This window comes from Nerophis ophidion, linkage group LG09 (genome assembly GCF_033978795.1).
Source record: "Nerophis ophidion isolate RoL-2023_Sa linkage group LG09, RoL_Noph_v1.0, whole genome shotgun sequence".
Lineage (NCBI taxonomy): Eukaryota > Metazoa > Chordata > Actinopteri > Syngnathiformes > Syngnathidae > Nerophis > Nerophis ophidion.
This window is the reverse complement of record NC_084619.1, coordinates 66,632,352-66,655,141: the sequence shown is the minus strand read 5'-3', so window position 1 is coordinate 66,655,141 and position 22,790 is coordinate 66,632,352. Positions and strand designations below refer to the sequence as shown.

At 38.6% G+C, this 22,790-nt stretch overlaps 1 protein-coding gene across 9 annotated transcripts in view; it reads right to left on the bottom strand.

The window, feature by feature from the left end:
• Positions 1–22,790, bottom strand: part of ccser2a (coiled-coil serine-rich protein 2a) — a 151,015-nt gene that overhangs the window by 5,930 nt on the left and 122,295 nt on the right. For 2 of the 9 annotated variants that reach the window (XM_061911625.1, XM_061911626.1), the window contains exon 11: positions 14,755–14,827. The exons of the other annotated variants lie outside the window; for them this stretch is intronic. In XM_061911625.1, the coding sequence (XP_061767609.1) occupies positions 14,755–14,827 (73 nt within the window). The remainder of the gene's footprint in view (positions 1–14,754; positions 14,828–22,790) is intronic. 9 annotated transcript variants of the gene reach the window in all.

Sequence of the window (22,790 nt, the reverse complement as noted above, 5' to 3'; positions counted from 1 at the left end):
GCTGCCCGTCAAAATAATGGCTCACGTCTCACAAAAGATGCACCGTCACGTCCATTTTTAGTGTTTCTACACACTGAAATTAGATTTTACTTCTTTTAAGCAGCTGGCACAAAAGTATTTAGGTATTTAAGTATTACTACAAACCCTGTTTCCATATGAGTTGGGAAATTGTGTTAGATGTAAATTTAAACAGAATACAATGATTTGCAAATCATTTTCAACCCATATTCAGTTGAATGCACTACAAAGACAACATATTTGATGTTCAAACTCATAAACTTTATTTTTTTTTTTTGCAAATAATAATTAACTTAGAATTTCATGGCTGCAACACGTGCCAAAGTAGTTGGGAAAGGGCATGTTCACCACTGTGTTACATCACATTTTCTTTTAACAACACTCAATAAACGTTTGGGAACTGAGGAAACTAATTGTTGAAGCTTTGAAAGTGGAATTCTTTCCCATTCTTGTTTTATGTAGAGCTTCAGTCGCTCGCTGTCGTATTTTACGCTTCATAATGTGCTACACATTTTCGATGGGAGACTGGTCTGGACTGCAGGCGGACCAGGAAATTACCCGCACTCTTTTTTTTACCAAGCCACGCTGTTGTAACACTTGTCTTGCTGAAATAATCAGGGGCGTCCATGATAACGTTGCTTGGATGACAACATATGTTGCTCCAAAACCTGTATGGACCATTCAGCATTAACGGTGCCTTCACAGATGTGTAAGTTACTCATGCCTTGGGCACTAATACACCCCCGTACCATCACACATGCTGGCTTTTGAACTTTGCGCCTATAACAATCCGAATGGTTATTTTCATCTTTGTTCTGGAGGACACCACATCCTCTGTTTTCGAATATAATTTGAAATGTGGACTCGTCAGACCACAGAACACCTTTCCACTTTGCATCAATCCATCTGAGGTGAGCTCGGGCCCAGCCCGTTTCAGGGTGTTGTTGATAAACGGGTTTGACTTTGCATAGTAGAGTTTTAACTTGCACTTACAGATGTAGCGACCAACTGTAGTTACTGACAGTGGTTTGATGAAGTGTTCCTGAGCCTATGTGGTGATATCCTTTACACACTGATGTCGGTTTTTGATGCAGTACCGCCTGAGGGATCAAAAGTCCGTAATATCATCGCTTACGTGCGGTGATTTCTCCAGATTCTCTGAACCTTTTAATGATTTTACGGACCGTGGATGGTAAAATCCCTTAATTCCTTGCAATAGCTCGTTGAGAAATGTTGTTCTAAAACGGTTTGTTTACAAATTGGTGACCCTCACCCCATCCTTGTTTGTGAATTACTTAGCTTTTCATGGAAGCTGCATTTATACCCAATCATGGCACCCAAATGATCCCAATTAGCCTGCACACCTGCGGGATGTTCCAAAATAAATGTTTGATGAGCATTCCTCAACTTTATCAGTATTGGTTGCCACCTTTGTCACGTGTTGCTGGCATCAAATTCTAAAGTTAATGATTATTTGCGACAACAAAAAAAAGTTTCTCAGTTAGATCATCAAATACGTTGTCTTTGTAGCATATTCAACTGAATATGGGTTGAAAATGATTTATTCCGTTTATGTTTACATCCAACACAATTTCCCAACTCATATGGAAACGGGGTTTGTATTTAAAACTGATAAATTCATGTCAAATTGGAGCATTGCTGTTCTAAATGTGACAGACGAGAGTTGTTAGCTGCACGTATGTATAGCCTCCCCAGCACGTGTTGTACGGCAATATCGCTTATTTGCCGCCTGCTGCACTTTACTGGCAAACACCGTGAGCGCCTGACTACAAAAAAGAAACAATGAGGAGGAGGAGGAGGAGGACATCATTTTAAGAGCCATTTCATCCCCCATCTTTTTTTATCACCGTTGAGAAAATTAAAAAACAAAAATGGCCTTTGGCAGACAAATCTGAATAAGGCAAAATGCGTTAAACCAATAAAGTGGATTGTATTGGATTGGAAAATAAATATTCCACTGTTTAGGACAGGGGTAGGGAACCTATGGCTCTAGAGCCAGATGTGGCTCTTTTGATGACTGCTTCTGGCTCTCAGATAATTGTGAATCATTTCGCTGGTAATTACAGTGCTAAAAATAACGTGCATTTTCATGCATTTAAATCCATCCATCCGTTTTCTACCGCACCTGTTCAAGAAGTCGCATTAATGGTAAAAAGTATTTTATGTCACGAGGGGGGGTCGTTGCTGCGGGGTCGTTCTCCCAGGAAGGCAGACGGACTACTCCGGACATGGCATTTAGGTAAAAACATGACTTAATTTAAACTTAAAAAAAGATACAAACAAAAATTGCTCACAACTTGGGCTAAGGAACAAAGCTAATGCATAAACAGACTATGAACATAAATCAAACAAAACTTACTTGGCATGGCATGAAGCGCGAAACTATGGCAAGGCATGAAAGAAGTCAGCACAGAGCAAGAAGAAGATAACATTGACGCCAGGGCGACTGACTGGCAAAGACAAGCTTAAATACTGCCTCTGATTAGTGCTCGGGAAGCAGGTGAGCGGGGATTTTGTCCTCCAGAGACAGGTGGACAAAATGAGTAACCAAGGAAACCAGACAAGGGAGTGGGAAAAAAAACAGGAACTTCAAGAGTCCAAAAGACAAACAGCACATGGCCAAACAAAAACATGAACAACGGACATGAAATTTGATTCATTATTGGTTAGCTTCAGAATAACAATGTCATTAAAAAGAATAAGAGACTTATTATACTCTAAAAATGTTAGTCTTACTTAAAAATGCACACATTTAGTTGTATTCAGTGTTAAAAAATATGATATGGCTCTCACGGAAATACATTTTTGAAATATTTGGCTTTCATGGCTCTCTCAGCCAAAAAGGTTCTCGACCCCTGGTGCATGAGAATATAAAACATTATATAAAACATTCTCATGCATTTAAATCCATCCATCGGTTTTCTACCGCACCTGTTCAAGAAGTCGCATTAATGGTAAAAAGTATTTTATGTCACGATGGGGGGTTCGCAGGAAGGCAGACGGACTACTCGGGACATGGCATTTAGGTAAAAACATGACTTAATTTAAACTTAAAAAAAGATACAAACAAAAATTGCTCACAACTTGGGCTAAGGAACAAAGCTAACGCATAAACAGACTATGAACATAAATCAAACAAAACTTACTTGGCATGGCATGAAGCACGAAACTATGGCAAGGCATGAAACAAGTCAGCACAGAGCAAGAAGAAGATAACATTGACGCCAGGGCGACTGACTGGCAAAGACAAGCTTAAATACTGCCTCTGATTAGTGCTCGGGAAGCAGGTGAGCGGGGATTTTGTCCTCCAGAGACAGGTGGACAAAATGAGTAACCAAGGAAACCAGACAAGGGAGTGGGAAAAAAAACAGGAACTTAAAGAGTCCAAAGGACAAACAGCACATGGCCAAACAAAAACATGATCAACGGACATCAATAATTTGATTCATTATTGGTTAGCTTCAGAATAACAATGTTATTAAAAAGAATAAGCGACTTATTATACTCTAAAAATGTTAGTCTTACTTAAAAATGCACGCATTTAGTTGTATTCAGTGTTAAAAAATATGATATGGCTCTCACGGAAATACATTTTTGAAATATTTGGCTTTCATGGCTCTCTCAGCCAAAAAGGTTCCCGACCCCTGGTTTAGGAGCAGTGTCATCATCATCATCATCATCATCATCATCATCACACTAATGTGGTGCCACTCCATTTCCAAGCTGGATTAGACAGCCGTGGTGTTTCTAGATGCTGGTTTAAAGTGTTTGGGCGTGACAACGCGGACTCGGCTGCTGTAGTCAATAATTGTCTGAATGACACGTCTTCTCTAGGAACCTTTTCTCATCTCACCAGGAACGTTTACAAACTCAAGCACTCTGAGGCAGTCCTTGAAAACCTGCCATTCAGTTCTAATAAGACACAATTACAACAATGGCGCCACATAAATATTATTTTGATATATTTTTTACTCCCCCCCAACAACGTGGTGATAATGACAAATGAGCAAAATGTTTTATTTTCCAAATGGATAAGTGTAAATTGAAATGATGATTTTAAATATGTAATTTCTAGTGCATGTTGCATTTTATTAAATAAGGTGAACTAACATTTTTTGCAAAAAAATATGAGCAGAAAATGGTACTTTTTATTTATTATTTTAAATATTTTATTAAAAATCTACATTATTTGTTCATGTAAATAATTTTGATATTTTATTAAATAAAATAAATAAATGTCGTTTGTTAATCTGATAATATTTGGTATGTATGTTTTTAAACTAAAAAAAATAACACTGCATATTGTATTTTATTGGATAAAGTGAATTAATAATTAATATTTTATCTAAAAAAAAAATTCATGAAAAATGTATACTTCTATCTATTATTTTTATATATTTGATTAAAACTATGAATAAATAATTTTGATATTTATTGAATAAAATATTCAAAAAACAATATTTTATTCAATTTTATTGAATAAAATATTTATTTTAAATCATAAATGTCATTTGTTAATCTGATAATACATTGTAGGGATCTTATTAAATAAAAATAATGACAAAATATTTAAATATATATGTTCAAATTGTCACGTCTATGGGATCATGTTTTCTTTTTGTCATGTTTGGTTTTATTTTTTGGACACTGAGTTCCTTTTCCTGTACTTCCTTGTTTGTTTTATTACCATAGCAACTCTTTAGTTCTTACCTTGTCCTCATGTCACGCCCCTGTTTGCAATTATCACGTCTATTATTTAAACCGGAAGTTGCCAGGAAGTCAGCCTGGCGACTTTACATATACACATTCCTCCTTTCATGCCATGCCATGCCTAGTTTTCCTAAGTTTTTGATTTTGTTATGTCACAGCTGTTGAGTTTTGTTTTGTCTACAGTCATGCCATAGTGCTAGTTTTGTTTTCTAGTCAATTTTGTTCTCCGCCCTTGTGAGCGCCTTTTGTTTTACTTCCTTTGTTTGAAGTTTGTTAGTATAAATAAATATGTACTTACAATCACGTCTCGCTCGTGCCAATTTTCTTTTGCATCAGAAAAACAATCCACGCCCAAGTCTAAGTCTTGACACAAATATTTTGTTAAAGTTGTGAATTTATATATTTTAGCAAACATTTTTATTTTCATAAAGGTATTGAATAATGTATTTAATTGAATAAAGTAAATTAACACTGAAAAGTTTAGCAAAAACATTTTTTTAATGAAAAATTGGTACTTCTATTTATCATTTTAAATATTTGATTACAAATCTAAATAAATCATTTTGATATTTTATTGAATAAAATTAGACATTTTAGCAAAATCTTGTTTTAAATATTTATCAAAAATCATAAATGTCCTTTGTTTATATGATAAAATGGCACACGTTATTAAATAAAAATAATGTCATTTTTACAAAATATCTAAAAATATGTTCAAATATTTTGTTAAAATTGTGAATTGATATATTTCAGAAAACATTTTTATTTACATATAATTTATTCATTTCATTCATAAGTCTAAAATTAATTTGACATTTTAGCTCAATGCATTTATGATTCTAAATATTGAATTAAAAATGTATTAACTTTATTCATTTATACTATTGCATGTTGTATTTTATTGGATAAGGTGAATTAACATTTTTGCTAAAAAATATTTGAGCAGAAAATGGTACTTCTATTTATTATTTTAAATATTTGATTAAAAATCTACATTATTTGTTCATGTAAATAATTTTGATATTTTATTAAATAAAATAAATAAATGTCATTTGTTAATCTGATAATATTTGGTATGTATGTTTTTAAATAAAAAAAATAACACAATATTTATGTATACATGTTCAAATATTTTGTTAAAATTGTGAATTCATATATTTTAGCAACCATTTTTATTTTCATAAAGGTATTGCATATTGTATTTTATTGGATGAAGTGAATTAATAATTAATATTTTATCTAAAAAAATTCATGAAAAATGTATACTTCTATTTATTATTTTTAAATATTTGATTAAAATTATAAATACATCATTTTGATATTATTGAATAAAAGTACACATTTTAGCAAAACCGTATTTTAAATATTAAATTAAAATCATAAATGTCCTTTGTTTATCTGATAAAATGTCTTATGTTATTAAATAAAAATGAAATATTTACAAAATATTTAAATACATGTTCAAATATTTTGTTAAAATTGTGAATTGATATATTTTAGCAAACATTTTTATTTTCATACGATTCATTCATTTCATTCATACGTGTAAATTGAATTTGACATTTTAGCTCAATGTATTTATGATTCTAAATATTTAATAACAAATGTATTAACTTTATTTATTTATACTATTGCATATTTTATTGTATTGGATAAGGAATCAACATTGAAAAAAATTGCAAAAAAATATTTTTGGGGCAAAATTGGCATTTTTATTTATTATTTCAAACATTTGAAAAGAAAATGTAAATAGATTATTTGTTCATTTAAATGACTTAGATATTTTATTAAATAAATACATTTGACATTTGAGCTAAATCTAGTTATTTAAATATGTACCTAAAATCCTAAATGTAATTTGTTTATCTGATAAAATTAAAGTTATTGAATCAAAAAGTTAGGACAATTTTACTTTAATATTAAAATATTTAAAATTGTGATTTTATATGTTTAGCAAACTTTTATTTATATAATTTATTACTTTTAAATATTTAATCAAAAATAAATTATTGTCAAATTATAAACAGTTTTTTTTAATAAAGTTAATTATTACGACATTAACACAAATTATTAATTGAGATACTTTTTCTCATTTCATTGAATATGAATTACTTATGTTTTCATATTATCAAATTATATAATACTGACTTTTATACGTTCAAAATTAACTTCATTTCTGCATGCTTTGGAAGTTTGAGCAAGAACTGCTGGATAGGAATGTCAGAATTATATTCAAAATAAAGAATACAAAAATCCGAAACATACAAAAAAAAAAAATACATAAATGAATAATGAAAAATAAATGTAAAAATGTTAAATTAACATTTTCTAAGGGGTTCCATTTTTTAAATGTCCTCATGAATGACACGTCATGCATTGTGCTGACAAGAAATAAAGGTATGGACAAAAGTCATGGGACACACCTGTAGAACTACAGTATGTACTTATTGAGTGCACATAGCGAGCCTTTCCTTCTATTGTCAGTGACCAGGGTGCGTCCCAATACTTTTGTCCTTGCGGTCAACTTGCTTCCAATGAAGACACAAAAACGGCGAGCCAACGGGAGGAAATAAGAAGAGGAAGCGTGTCAGTGCGACCTGAAGAAAGAAGCATGCGACAAGAAGACGAGGAGCGTGCTTGAACTTCTACTGTACCATGGCTGCTCAGTCAAGTACTGCATCAGCGGCTCCACGGCTGGCCACAGTTATTACGTGTGGGCAGGGAGGGAGCATGACCAGGAGAAAAGAGAGGAGCACACGCACGCATGCACACGCACACACACACACACACACACACACACACACACACACACACACACACACACACACACACACACACACACACACACACACACACAGTTGGATTTGCACTGTGCATTCTTGTTAATGTTTTGCTGACTTCTTCTTACACATATGTTGTTCAGCACAGGATAAATATACACTTTTTCACTCCAGAATTATGGATGGCTGCAGTTTGACCCTGGAACAGATTATTTGTACTTCTAATGAAAAATATTGTTTGGAAATATGAGCAAGTCAGAGGTGGTATGACGCCACAGCTCATTTGCATATTCAGTGAAAATGGCATGGATGTAAGAAGTGATAACAGGAAGTGACATGGAGGTGAGAAGTGACAACAGGAAGCTAAAGAAGTGATAACAGGGGGTGACCTGAATGTAAGTGGTGAAAACAGGAAGTGTCAGAAGTGATAGGAGGAAGAGTAAGTAGTGAAAGCAGGAAGTGTAATTAGTGATAACAGGAAGTGTAAGTAGTGATAACAGGAAGTTAAAGTAGTGATTACAGGAAGTGACATGAATGTATGTAGGGATAATAGGAAGTGTAAGTAGTGATAAGAGGAAGTGTAAGGAGTGAAAACAGGAAGTGTAAGTAATGATAACAGGAAGTTAAAGAAGTGATAACAGGAAGTGACATGAATGTAAGTAAGGATAAGAGGAAGTGTAAGTAGTGATAAGAGGAAGTGTAAGTAATGATAACAGGAAGTTAAAGAAGTGATAACAGGAAGTGACATGAATGTAAGTAGTGATAAAAGGAAGTGTAAGTAGTGGTAAGAAGAAGTGTAAGTAGTGATAACAGGAAGTGTAAGAAGTGATAACAGGAAGTGTAAGTAGTGATAAGAGGAATTGTAAGTAGTGATAACAGGAAGTGTAAGTAGTGATAACAGGAAGTGTAAGTAGTGATAAGAGGAATTGTAAGAAGTGAAAACAGGAAGTGTAAGTAGTGATAAGAGGAAGTGTAAGTAGTGATAAGAGGAAGTGTAAGTAGTGAAAATAGGAAATGTGAGAAGTGATAAGAGGAAGTGGAAGTAGTGATAAGAGGAAGTGTAAGAAGTGATAAGAGGAAGTGTAAGTAGTGATAAGAGGTAGTGTAAGTAGTGATAAGAGGAAGTGCAAGTAGTGATAAGAGGTAGTGTAAGTAGTGATAACAGGAAGTGTAAGTAGTGATAACAGGAGGTGTATGTAGTGAAAACAGGAAGTGTAAGTAGTGATAAGAGGAAGTGTAAGTAGTGATAAGAGGTAGTGTAAGTAGTGAAAACAGGAAGTGTAAGTAGTGATAAGAGGAAGTGTAAGTAGTGATAAGAGGTAGTGTAAGTAGTGAAAACAGGAAGTGTAAGTAGTGATAACAGGAAGTGTAAGTAGTGATAACAGGAGGTGTATGTAGTGAAAACAGGAAGTGTAAGTAGTGATAAGAGGAAGTGTAAGTAGTGATAAGAGGTAGTGTAAGTAGTGAAAACAGGAAGTGTAAGTAGTGATAAGAGGAAGTGTAAGTAGTGATAACAAGAGGTGTAAGTAGTGATAACAGGAAGTGTAAGTAGTGATAAAAGGTAGTGTAAGTAGTGATAAAAGGTAGTGTAAGTAGTGATAAGAGGAAGTGTAAGTAGTGATAACAGGAAGTGTAAGTAGTGATAAAAGGTAGTGTAAGTAGTGATAAGAGGAAGTGTAAGTAGTGATAACAGGAAGTGTAAGTAGTGATAAAAGGTAGTGTAAGTAGTGATAACAGGAAGTGTAAGTAGTGATAAGAGGAAGTGTAAGTAGTGATAAGAGGAAGTGTAAGTAGTGATAACAGGAAGTGTAAGTAGTGATAACAGGAAGTGTAAGTAGTGATAAAAGGTAGTGTAAGTAGTGATAACAGGAAGTGTAAGTAGTGATAACAGGAAGTGAGATGGTGTTGCTGGTAAAGAAGATTCAGAGCGGACACAGCTGCCAAGAAAAGTGTGATCAGATACAAAAAAAAAAAAGAGATGAAGAGTAGTAGTAGTGTAGAGGGATGACATGAAGTGCGTGCGATATCATGTGTGACACAAGCAGCCCTGCAGTGTTACTTGTGCGATAAAAGTAGGTTTACTTGTGTGCGATATCATGTGTGATACGAGCAGTCCTGCAGCGTGTTTGCTTGTGTGCAATATTATGCGCGATACAAGGAGTCCCGCAGTATGTTTACTTGTGTGCAATATCATGTGCGATATCATGTGCAATACAAGCAGTCCTGCAGCGTGTTTACTTGTGTGCAATATCATGCGCGATACATGCAGTCCCGCACAATGTTTACTTGTGTGCAAAATCATGTGCGATACAAGCAGCCCTGCAGCGTGTTTGCTTGCATGCGATATCATGTGCAATACAAGCAACCCCGCAGCCTGTTTACTTGTGTGCGATATAATCTGCGATACAAGCAGGCCTGCAGTGTTTACTTGTGCGATAAAAGAAGACCCCCAGTGTGTTTACTGGGCGGCATAGCTCGGTTGGTAGAGAGGCCGTGCCAGCAACTTGAGGGTTTCAGGTTCGATCCCCGCTTCCGCCATCCTAGTCACTGCCGTTGTGTCCATGGGCAAGAGACTTTACCCACCTGCTCTCAGTGCCACCCACACTGGTTTAAAGGTAAAAAATTATATATTGGGTTTCACTATATAAAGCACTTTGAGTCATTAGAGAAAAAGCGCTATATAAATACAATTCACTTCACACCGCTACTTTTGTGCGATACGAAAAGCCCTGCAGTGTGCTTACTTGTGTGCGACATAATGCGCGATACAAGCAGTCCCGCAGCATGTTACTTGTGTGTAATATCATGTGCGATATCATGTGCGATATCATGCGCAATATCATGTGCGATACAAGCAGCCCTGCAACATGTTTGCTTGTGTGCGATATCATGTGCGATACAAGCAGTCTTGCTTTGTGTTGACTTGTGTGTGATATCATGTGTGATAAAAGCAGTCCTGCAGAGTGTTGACTTGTGTGCGAAATAATCTGCGATACAAGCAGTCTTGCTTTGTGTTGACTTGTGTCTAATATCATGTGTTATAAAAGCAGTCCTGCAGAGTGTTGACTTGTGTGCGATATCACGTGCGATACAAGCAGTCTTGCTTTGTGGTGACTTGTGTGTGATATCATGTGTGATAAAAGCAGTCCTGCAGAGTGTTGACTTGTGTGCGATATCATGTGCGATACAAGCAGTCTTGCTGTGTGTTGACGTGTGTGTGATATCATATGTGATGAAAGCAGTCCTGCAGAGTGTTGACTTGTGTGCGATATCACGTGCGATCCAAGCAGTCTTGCTGTGTGTTGACGTGTGTGTAATATCATGTGCGATATCATGTGCAATGTCATGCGCGACACAAGCAGTCCTGCAGCGTGTTTGCTTGTGTGCGATATCATGTGCGATACAAGCAGTCTTGCTCTGTGTTGACTTGTGTGTGATATCATGTGCGATACAAGCAGTCCTGCAGAGTGTTGACTTGTGTGCAATATCGTGTGCGATACAAGCAGTCTTGCTTTGTGTTGACATGTGTGATAAAAGCAGTCCTGCAGAGTGTTGACTTGTGTGCGATATCATGTGCGATACAAGCAGTCTTGCTTTGTGTTGACTTGTGTGCAATATCATGTGTGATAAAAGTAGTCGTGCAGAGTGTTGACTTGTGTGTGACATCATGTGCGATACAAGCAGTCTTGCTTTGTGTTGACTTGTGTGTAATATCATGTGTGATAAAAGCAGTCCTGCAGAGTGTTGACTTGTGTGCGATATCATGTGCGATACAAGCAGGCTTGCTGTTTGTTGACGTGTGTGTAATATCATGTGTGATAAAAGCGGTCCTGCAGAGTGTTGACTTGTGTGCGATATCATGTGCGATACAAGCAGGCTTGCTGTTTGTTGACTTGTGTGTAATATCATGTGTGATAAAAGCGGTCCTGCAGAGTGTTGACTTGTGTGCGATATCATGTGCGATACAAGCAGGCTTGCTGTTTGTTGACGTGTGTGTAATATCATGTGTGATAAAAGCAGTCCTGCAGAGTGTTGACTTGTGTGCGATATCATGTGTGATACAAGCAGTCTTGCTTTGTGTTGACTTGTGTGTGATATCATGTGTGATAAAAGCAGTCCTGCGGAGTGTTGACTTGTGTGCGATACAAGCAGTCTTGCTTTGTGTTGACTTGTGTGTGATATCATGTGTGATAAAAAGCAGTCCTGCAGAGTGTTGACTTGTGTGCGATATCGTGTGCGATACAAGCAGTCTTGCTTTGTGTTGACTTGTGTGTGATATCATGTGTGATAAAAGCAGTCCTGCAGAGTGTTGACTTGTGTGCGATATCATGTGCGATACAAGCAGTCTTGCTTTGTGTTGACTTGTGTGTGATATCATGTGTGATAAAAGCAGTCCTGCTGTGTTGACTCGTGTGCGATATCATGTGCGATACAAGCAGTCTTGCTTTGTGTTGACTTGTGTGTGATATCATGTGTGATAAAAGCAGTCCTGCAGAGTGTTGACTTGTGTGCGATATCACGTGCGATACAAGCAGTCTTGTTTCGTGTTGACTTGTGTGTAATATCATGTGTGATAAAAGTAGTCCTGCAGAGTGTTGACTTGTGTGCGATATCACGTGCGATACAAGCAGTCTTGCTTTGTGTTGACTTGTGTGTGATATCATGTGTGATAAAAGCAGTCCTGCAGAGTGTTGACTTGTGTGCGAAATAATCTGCGATACAAGCAGTCTTGCTTTGTGTTGACTTGTGTCTAATATCATGTGTTATAAAAGCAGTCCTGCAGAGTGTTGACTTGTGTGCGATATCACGTGCGATACAAGCAGTCTTGCTTTGTGGTGACTTGTGTGTGATATCATGTGTGATAAAAGCAGTCCTGCAGAGTGTTGACTTGTGTGCGATATCATGTGCGATACAAGCAGTCTTGCTGTGTGTTGACGTGTGTGTGATATCATATGTGATGAAAGCAGTCCTGCAGAGTGTTGACTTGTGTGCGATATCACGTGCGATCCAAGCAGTCTTGCTGTGTGTTGACGTGTGTGTAATATCATGTGCGATATCATGTGCAATGTCATGCGCGACACAAGCAGTCCTGCAGCGTGTTTGCTTGTGTGCGATATCATGTGCGATACAAGCAGTCTTGCTCTGTGTTGACTTGTGTGTGATATCATGTGCGATACAAGCAGTCCTGCAGAGTGTTGACTTGTGTGCAATATCGTGTGCGATACAAGCAGTCTTGCTTTGTGTTGACATGTGTGATAAAAGCAGTCCTGCAGAGTGTTGACTTGTGTGCGATATCATGTGCGATACAAGCAGTCTTGCTTTGTGTTGACTTGTGTGCAATATCATGTGTGATAAAAGTAGTCGTGCAGAGTGTTGACTTGTGTGTGACATCATGTGCGATACAAGCAGTCTTGCTTTGTGTTGACTTGTGTGTAATATCATGTGTGATAAAAGCAGTCCTGCAGAGTGTTGACTTGTGTGCGATATCATGTGCGATACAAGCAGGCTTGCTGTTTGTTGACGTGTGTGTAATATCATGTGTGATAAAAGCGGTCCTGCAGAGTGTTGACTTGTGTGCGATATCATGTGTGATACAAGCAGTCTTGCTTTGTGTTGACTTGTGTGTGATATCATGTGTGATAAAAGCAGTCCTGCGGAGTGTTGACTTGTGTGCGATACAAGCAGTCTTGCTTTGTGTTGACTTGTGTGTGATATCATGTGTGATAAAAAGCAGTCCTGCAGAGTGTTGACTTGTGTGCGATATCGTGTGCGATACAAGCAGTCTTGCTTTGTGTTGACTTGTGTGTGATATCATGTGTGATAAAAGCAGTCCTGCAGAGTGTTGACTTGTGTGCGATATCATGTGCGATACAAGCAGTCTTGCTTTGTGTTGACTTGTGTGTGATATCATGTGTGATAAAAGCAGTCCTGCTGTGTTGACTCGTGTGCGATATCATGTGCGATACAAGCAGTCTTGCTTTGTGTTGACTTGTGTGTGATATCATGTGTGATAAAAGCAGTCCTGCAGAGTGTTGACTTGTGTGCGATATCACGTGCGATACAAGCAGTCTTGTTTCGTGTTGACTTGTGTGTAATATCATGTGTGATAAAAGCAGTCCTGCGGAGTGTTGACTTGTGTGCGATACAAGCAGTCTTGCTTTGTGTTGACTTGTGTGTGATATCATGTGTGATAAAAAGCAGTCCTGCAGAGTGTTGACTTGTGTGCGATATCGTGTGCGATACAAGCAGTCTTGCTTTGTGTTGACTTGTGTGTGATATCATGTGTGATAAAAGCAGTCCTGCAGAGTGTTGACTTGTGTGCGATATCATGTGCGATACAAGCAGTCTTGCTTTGTGTTGACTTGTGTGTGATATCATGTGTGATAAAAGCAGTCCTGCTGTGTTGACTCGTGTGCGATATCATGTGCGATACAAGCAGTCTTGCTTTGTGTTGACTTGTGTGTGATATCATGTGTGATAAAAGCAGTCCTGCAGAGTGTTGACTTGTGTGCGATATCACGTGCGATACAAGCAGTCTTGTTTCGTGTTGACTTGTGTGTAATATCATGTGTGATAAAAGTAGTCCTGCAGAGTGTTGACTTGTGTGCGATATCACGTGCGATACAAGCAGTCTTGCTTTGTGTTGACTTGTGTGTGATATCATGTGTGATAAAAGCAGTCCTGCAGAGTGTTGACTCGTGTGCGATATCATGTGCGATACAAGCAGTCTTGCTTTGTGTTGACTTGTGTGCGATATCATGTGCGATACAAGCAGTCTTGCTTTGTGTTGACTTGTGTGTGATATCATGTGTGATAAAAACAATCCTGCAGAGTGTTGACTTGTGTGCGATATCACGTGTGATACAAGCAGTCTTGCTTTGCGTCGACTTGTGTGTGTGTGATAAAAGCGGTCCTGCAGAGTGTTGACTTGTGTGCGATATCACGTGCGATACAAGCAGTCCCGCAGCGTGTTTACTCGTGTGCGATACGACAAAATGCTAATATTAGGTATGATTTGTGCTGATATCGTAACGGTAAGCGAACAAGTTGCATGGGCACAGTCCTACTAAATGATTTGTGTGAGGTTGAGAAGAAGGGTCACCTCGGGAATAAGGTTATAGCAAGAAGACAAAATGGAGAGCACAAGAGGCGAGAGATGGCTGCTAAAATAAAGTTTAGTGAAAAGATGGAAGGAATAAGCAGCAAAGCGTTGTTAGTGACTCACTCTGTCTGCACTGGTGCATGCTGGGACAGGTGGGGGCCTGCTGCTGCGTCTGCCACGCGGTGGGCAGCACACCCTACGCGGAGAGAAAACACAAAGCATGACAAACACACACACACACACACACACACACACACACACACACACACACACCACCAGCGGTCCTGTAACTTCTTCATGCGTGACACTCGACATGACGCCAAACATCTCCTCTGTGGACGCATGAAGTCAGGCGTGCTGCCTTTTGTCCGCAGCGCCACGTCACCTGTCAGGTGCGCGGCGGACATGACAGCTGGCACAAGCTGAGGGCGACGCGTTTCATCCATCACGGGGTGTGCGTGTGTGTGTGTGTGTGTGTGTGTTTGTGTGGCGACTTTTAATGACAACACACACGGATGTGACCTTAAAGGCCAGTAAAATATACTTGCAGGGAGCCGAGCCATCAACACAACACTGTTGCCTGGCTCTTCATTCTCAATACTCTATTTTACAAGATATATTTAAGCCACGCCCACCAAATTTCCCCCCCCAATTTTTTTTTTTACATACATTAGCCGCACTGGAACATACACCAGGATGAAAAACTATATAAATGTTTATTTACATGCATTTATGGTTTCCAAACAGTGTCTGTAACAAGGCAGTAAAACGGCCGATCAAACAAAACAGAAGTCATGGTCATGGACCCAAGCTAGCTCTCCAATCAGTTAAACAGACTCAATAACTGCACAACACTCTTGTGAATTTGTGAAACTGGAACAATACAAAAATAATGCCATTATAAGGTAATAACCCTCGTAAACGTGTTAGCATATTTACTAATGCTTACGACGTTAGCTACATTACATTACGATAGCACGTAAAATTACGCATAAAAACACTCCAACAGACATCACACATGGTACGCTTTAGTGAGTAAGAATTGTTTTAGTTATATTGTAAAATATACAAACCATAGAGCACACTGGTATTTAAGCCACACCCACCAAATTTTCGAATACATTTATATTTCTACAAACATTAGCCGCACTGGAACATATGAAAGACGATATAAATGTTTATTTACATTATACATATACATTAATTGTTTCCAAACAGTGTCTGTAACAAGGCAGTAAAACGGCCGATCAAACAAAACAGAAGTCATCTTCATTGTCCCAAGCTAGCTCTCCAATCAGCTAAACAGACTCAATAACTGCACAACATTTTTGTGAATTTGTGAAAATGGAACAGTACGAAAAGAACTCCATTATAAGGTAATAATACTAACACAGGCACTCGTAAACGTGTTAGCATATTTGCTAATGCTTACAACGCTAGCTACATTACATTACGATAGCACGTAAAATCACGCATGAAAACACTCCAACAGACATCACACATGGTATGTTTTAGTGAGTAAGAATTGTTTTAGTTATATTGTAAAATGTATAAACCATAGAGCAAACTGGTATTTAAGCCACACCCACCAAATTTTCCCCCCAAAATATTTTTTTTACATACATTAGCCGCACTGGAACATACACCAGGATGAAAAACTATATAAATGTTGATTTACATACATTTATGGTTTCCAAACAGTGTCTGTAACAAGGCAGTAAAACGGCCGATCAAACAAAACAGAAGTCATCTTCATGGACCCAAGCTAGCTCTCCAATCAGCTAAACAGACTCAATAACTGCACAACATTCTTGTGAATTTGTGAAACTGGAACAGTACAAAAAGAATGCCATTATAAGGTAATAATACTAACACAGGCCCTCGTAAACGTGTTAGCATCTTTGCTAAAGCTTACGACGCTAGCTACATTACATTACGATAGCACGTAAAATTACGCATGAAAACACTCCAACAGACATCACACATGGTACGTTTTAGTGAGTAAGAATTGTTTTAGTTATATTGTAAAATGTACAAACCATAGAGCACACTGGTATTTAAGCCACACCCATTAAATTTTCCCCCCAAAAATGTATTTTTACATACATTAGCCGCACTGGAAGATACGCCGGGATGAAAGACTATATAAATGTTTATTTACATACATTTATGGTTTCCAAACAGTATCTGTAACAAGGCAGTAAAACGGATATCAAACAAAACAGAACTCATGGTCATGGACCCAAGCTAGCTACCCACCAAATTTTAGAAGAAATTAATATTTTTACATACATTAGCTGCACTGGAACATATACCAGTATGCAAGACTTTATAAAGGTTTATTATGTTTATTAATTGTTTCCAAATATACATTAATTGTTTCCAAACGGTGTCTGTAACAGGGCAGTAAAACGGCTGATCAAACAAAACACAAGTCATGGTCATGGACCCACTAGCTGTGCAAGCTCGCTCTCCAATCAGCTAAACAGACTCAATAACTCCACGGTAATACTGAAGCAATACAAAAAGAATGCCGTTGTAAGTTAATAACACTAATACAAACACTCGTAAACATGTTAGCATATTCGCTAATGCTATCGACGCTAGCTACATTACATCACGATAGCAGGTACAAATGTGCATGAAAACACTCCTACAGGTTTAGTAAGTATGAATTGTTTTAGTTATATTGTAAAACTTACAAACCACAGAGCACACTCGTATTCAAGCCACACCTGCCAAATTTTAGAAAAAAATTATATTTTTACATACACTAGCCACATTAGAATATGTGAAAGACTTTGTAAATGCTTTTTTTATTTTATTTATAAATATCCACCAGACATCACACATTTGGTTAGAGTGTTCGCCCTCAGATTGGTAGGTTGTGAGTTCAAACCCCGGCCGAGTCATACCAAAGACTATAACAATGGGATCCATTACCTCCCTGCTTGGCACTCAGCATCAAGGGTTGGAATTGGGGGTTAAATCAACAAAATTGATTTCCGGGCGCGGCATTAATGCTGCTCACTGCTCCACTCACCTACTAGGGGGTGAACAAGGGGATGGGTCAAATGCAGAGGACAATTTTCACCACACCTAGTGTGTGTGTGACAATCATTGCTACTTTAACTTAACGTATGAATTGTTTTAGTTGTATTGTAAAATTTACAAACATGAAACAATGAGGAATCCTTTCGAGCAGAACCGCTATGGACGGTTTTACTTCCGGTTCGAGGCACCAGACAGGAAGTACGGTTTCAAACAGCGGCACCTGCAGTGAGCAAACTCGTCCAAACAGTAACACACCTTCTCAGTGTTTCTGTCGGCGTGATATGAGAATGACGTGTTGAATACAAAACATTACAGCCGCAAGCCTAGAAAAATCCATAACGTCCAGGACGGCGGGGATCCGTGTGGAGAAGCAAAGTGGGACGGCGGGAAGGAGAAAAAGTCAGAGAGAGAGGAATCCTCCCAGGAGGGCAGACAAGCGTTGCTGGTCTTTGTACTGGAGGAGGTCTTGTGAAGGCTGGCAGTCTTCAATGAAGACAACTTGTGCAAGAGGGCTTCATTAGCAGAGGGAGAGGAGGTTCCAGAGGAGAAGGTTTGAGTCTGGTCGCCTCACGGTGCTCCCCCGAGTCAAAAATTCTACATGAAAGCACCTCTTACATCAATACCCATCAAAGATCCTCTCTGGGACGGATGCTTTTAAAAACACACTGCAATAACACTAGTCAAAGATCATGTATATGACAGGAGCACTCTGCTGCTTTTAAGAACACACTGCAATAACACCAGTCAAAGATTGTGTATATGACAGGAGCACTCTGCTGGTTGTAAGAACACACCGCAATAACACCAGTCAAAGATTGTGTATATGACAGGAGCACTCTGCTTATTTTAAGAACACACTGCAATAACTGTAGTCAAAGATCACGTATATAACAGGAGCACTCTGCTGCTTTTAAGAACACACTGCAATAACACTAGTCAAAGATCATGTAAATGACAACACACTGCAATAACTCTAGTCAAAGATCATGTATATGACAGGAGCACTCTGCTTCTTTTAAGAACACACTGCAATAACACTAGTCAAAGATCATGTATATGACAGGAGCAGTCTGCTGCTTTTAAGAACACACTGCAGTAACACTTGTCAAAGATCATATATACGACACGAGCACTCTGCGGGTTTTAAGAACACACCGCAATAACACTAGTCAAAGATCATATATACGACAGGAGCACTCTGCGAATTTTAAGAACACACTGCAATAACACTAGTCAAAGATCCTTATATGACAGGAGCACTCTGCTGCTTTTAAAAACACACTCCAATAACACTAGTCAAAGATCATGTATATGACAGGAGCACTCCGCTGCTTTTAAAAACACAGCTCAAAAACACTACTCAGAGATCATGTATACGACAGGAGCACTCTGCGGTTTTTAAGAACACACTGCATTAACACTAATCAAAGATCATATATACGACAGGAGCACTCTGCTGCTTTTAAGAACACACTGCAATAACACTAGTCAAAGATCATGTATACAACAGGAGCCCTCTGCGGGTTTTAAGAACACACTGCAATAACACTAGTCAAAGATTGTGTATATGACAGGAGCACTCTGCTGCTTTTAAAAACACACCGCAATTACACTAGTCAAAGATCATGTATATGACAGGAGCACTCTGCTGCTTTTAAAAACACACCGCAATAACACTAGTCAAAGATCATGTATATGACAGGAGCACTTAGCTGCTTTGAAAAACACACTACAATAACACTAGTCTAAGATCATGTATATGACAGGAGCACTCTGCGGGTTTCAAGAACACACTGCAATAACACTAATCAAAGATCATATATACGACAGGAGCACTCTGGTGCTTTTAAGAACACACCGCAATAATACTAGTCAAAGATCATGTATATGACAGGAGCACTCTGCGGGTTTTAAGAACCTACTGCAAAAATACTTGTCAAAGATCCTCTTTAGCTAAGGAGCACTCTGCTGCTTTTAAGAACACACTGCAATAACACCAGTCAAAGTCACTAAGACATATGCTGACCAGAGGTGGAGCACATCCATTTTCTTACACACACTTGTTATTTCATATGTTGACCAGAGGGGGAGCACTTTTAACAGCGACACATTTAAAAAAATCCCTCCTTTTTTGAAACACCCTTATTTTTAATGATGTCACCAGCAGGAGTGACATCTATTCTAATGCTAACAAGCTAACGCTAAAGCCGGAGTGTTTGTGTTGTCGGCGTGAGAAAAACACAGATTTTTATTATTTCTGTATTGTTATTTACAGATAAACACTGATATACATATACATAAATATATATATAAATATATACACTAATCATATGTGTTATTATGTATCATTTTAGGTGTACAAATGATGATAGTAGGCAGTAAAATCCAAGTCCACAACATTGCAGAATACATCTTTGCTTTAGTTTGCTGAGAAGCTAAATAAGCAAACAAAAACATTTCCCTCTGCTCAAACTGCCTTTGGGGGCCATTCAAGAATATTGCAATTTCCTTTTCCCACAGTGGACATGAAGGCAGCAGCAGTTAGTGGGAGTGGACAAGACACCCACTAACAAAGAAGTACAACATTTGTCCTACAAACATCACCTCTTTTCTTCCTGAATTTGATCAAAACAAAAAACTCGAAATAAAAATGCTTCGTATTTCAATGACTTCCTTTTTAGTAAGAAAAAGTGTGACCTAAGCAGCTATGTTTAATTCATATGCCGTAGCTGCGTGTGTCAAATATGAGTCATTAAATGACTACCGCCTCCTGGTGGTAGAGGGCGCTAGTGATTCTTCTTGCGACTACTCGGCTGCAGAAGAAGTGACAACAAGCAGCGATCGTTTATTTTTCCTCTCGCTTGCACTTTTAACATGGAGGATTACATATCTAAAATAAAACCGTTTTCTAAACTGGACTTTCAATGGAAGCAGGAGGTAATAAAGGAAGATCTCCATCGAGACAGAGAGACTTTTAAAACTGAAGAAAGATAAGGAAGACTTCTATAAACAAGTTATCAATACTTTTGATCAGAAGGAGCTGCGCATGGACTTCATTTATAAGTAAAGGTAAGACCATTATAACGTTTTTTTTTTTATTAAATGTGCTTTTCATGATGGTATCCTTACATCACACTCAAATTTTTAAGCGCAGGCCTAAATTTACCGCGTGCCTCTGGTAAGTGCCGGAGTGAGAAGAGGTTTTAAAATAATTAGCGCATGCTTGCCTTTACCGCATGCCTTTGGCGTGAACCCTGAGTTGTATTTACCGTGTTTTCCGGACTATCAGCCGCTACGCTGACTGCTGGACATTGAGGACGAAAGTCGGACTTTTTAAGAACAATTGGGTACATTTTATTCCTGAAATCATATGGTTTTGTATATGATTGCTTTGTATTTGAATTACACGGTACTATGGCGCCATCTTTTGGACGGGTTCGCTCACTGCAGGTGTCGCTGTTTGAAACCGTACTTCCTGTGTGGTGCCTTGAACCTGAAGTTAAACTGTCCATTGCGTTTCTGCTTGAAAGGATTCTTCATTCATTACTCCAAGCAACAGTTTTAACTTTTACAATACAACTAAAACAACGTTTTTTATTGATCCCAATATTGACACACACACGTACACACTCCCAATACTGACACACACAAGTACACATTCCCAATACTGACACACACACACACATCTACACACTCCCAATACTGACATACACACACACATCTACACACTCCCAATACTGACACACACACGTGCACACTCCCTATACTGACACACACACGTGCACACTCCCAATACTAACACACACGTACACACTCCCAATACTGACACACACACGTACACACTCCCAATACTGACACACACATGTACACACTTCCAATACTGACATACACACAAGTACACACTCCCAATACTGACACACACATGTACACACTTCCAATACTGACACACACACACACATCTACACACTCCCTATACTGATACACACACGTACACCCTCCCAATACTGACACACACATGTACACACTCCCAATACTGACACACACACGTACATACTCCCAATACTGACACAACCAGCACACATCTATACACTCCCAATACTGACACACACACGTACACACTCCCTATACTGACACACACACACGTACACACTCCCAATACTGACACACACACGCGTACACACTCCCAATACTGACACACACACACACACAAGTACACACTCCCAATACTGACATACACACATGTACACACTCCCAATACTGACATACACACAAGTACACACTCCCAATACTGACACACACACAAGTACACACTCCCTATACTGACACACACATGTACACACTCCCAATACTGACATACACACAAGTAAACACTCCCAATAATGACACACACACATGATCACACTCCCACTAGTGACACACACACAGACACACACACACACACACACAAGTACACACTCCCAATACTGACACACACATGTACACACTCCCAGTAGTGACACACTCACACACACACACACACAAGTACACACTCCCAATAGTGTCACACAAACAAGTACACACTCCCACTAGTGACGCACACACACACAAGTACACACTCCCAATAGTGTCACACAAACAAGTACACGCTCCCACTAGTGACACACACACACACACACACACACACACACAAGTACACATTCCCACTAGTGACACACACACACAAGTACACACTCCCAATAGTGTCACACAAACAAGTACACACTCCCACTAGTGACACACACACGTACACACTCCCACTTGTGACACACACATGTACACACTCCCAGTGGTGACGCACACACGCACACACACACACACACACACACAAGTACACACACCTATGATGTCACCGCCTCGCCTGCCGGGGACGACTTATGTCGGCACTAAGCTAGTAAAATAAAGAAAATGATTACAGCCGACGACCTTTGACCCCAGAATGTCGCGAGGCTGATGTGCGGGGCTCAGCGCTCCGTAACACCACCGCGGGGCATTGGGCCGCTCCAGCAGCACTTGACTAAATGTCAGCGGAGGAAGGAGCAGGCAGGAAAGGGCAGGAGGTGTGTGTTAGTTTGCGGGGAGAAAACAAC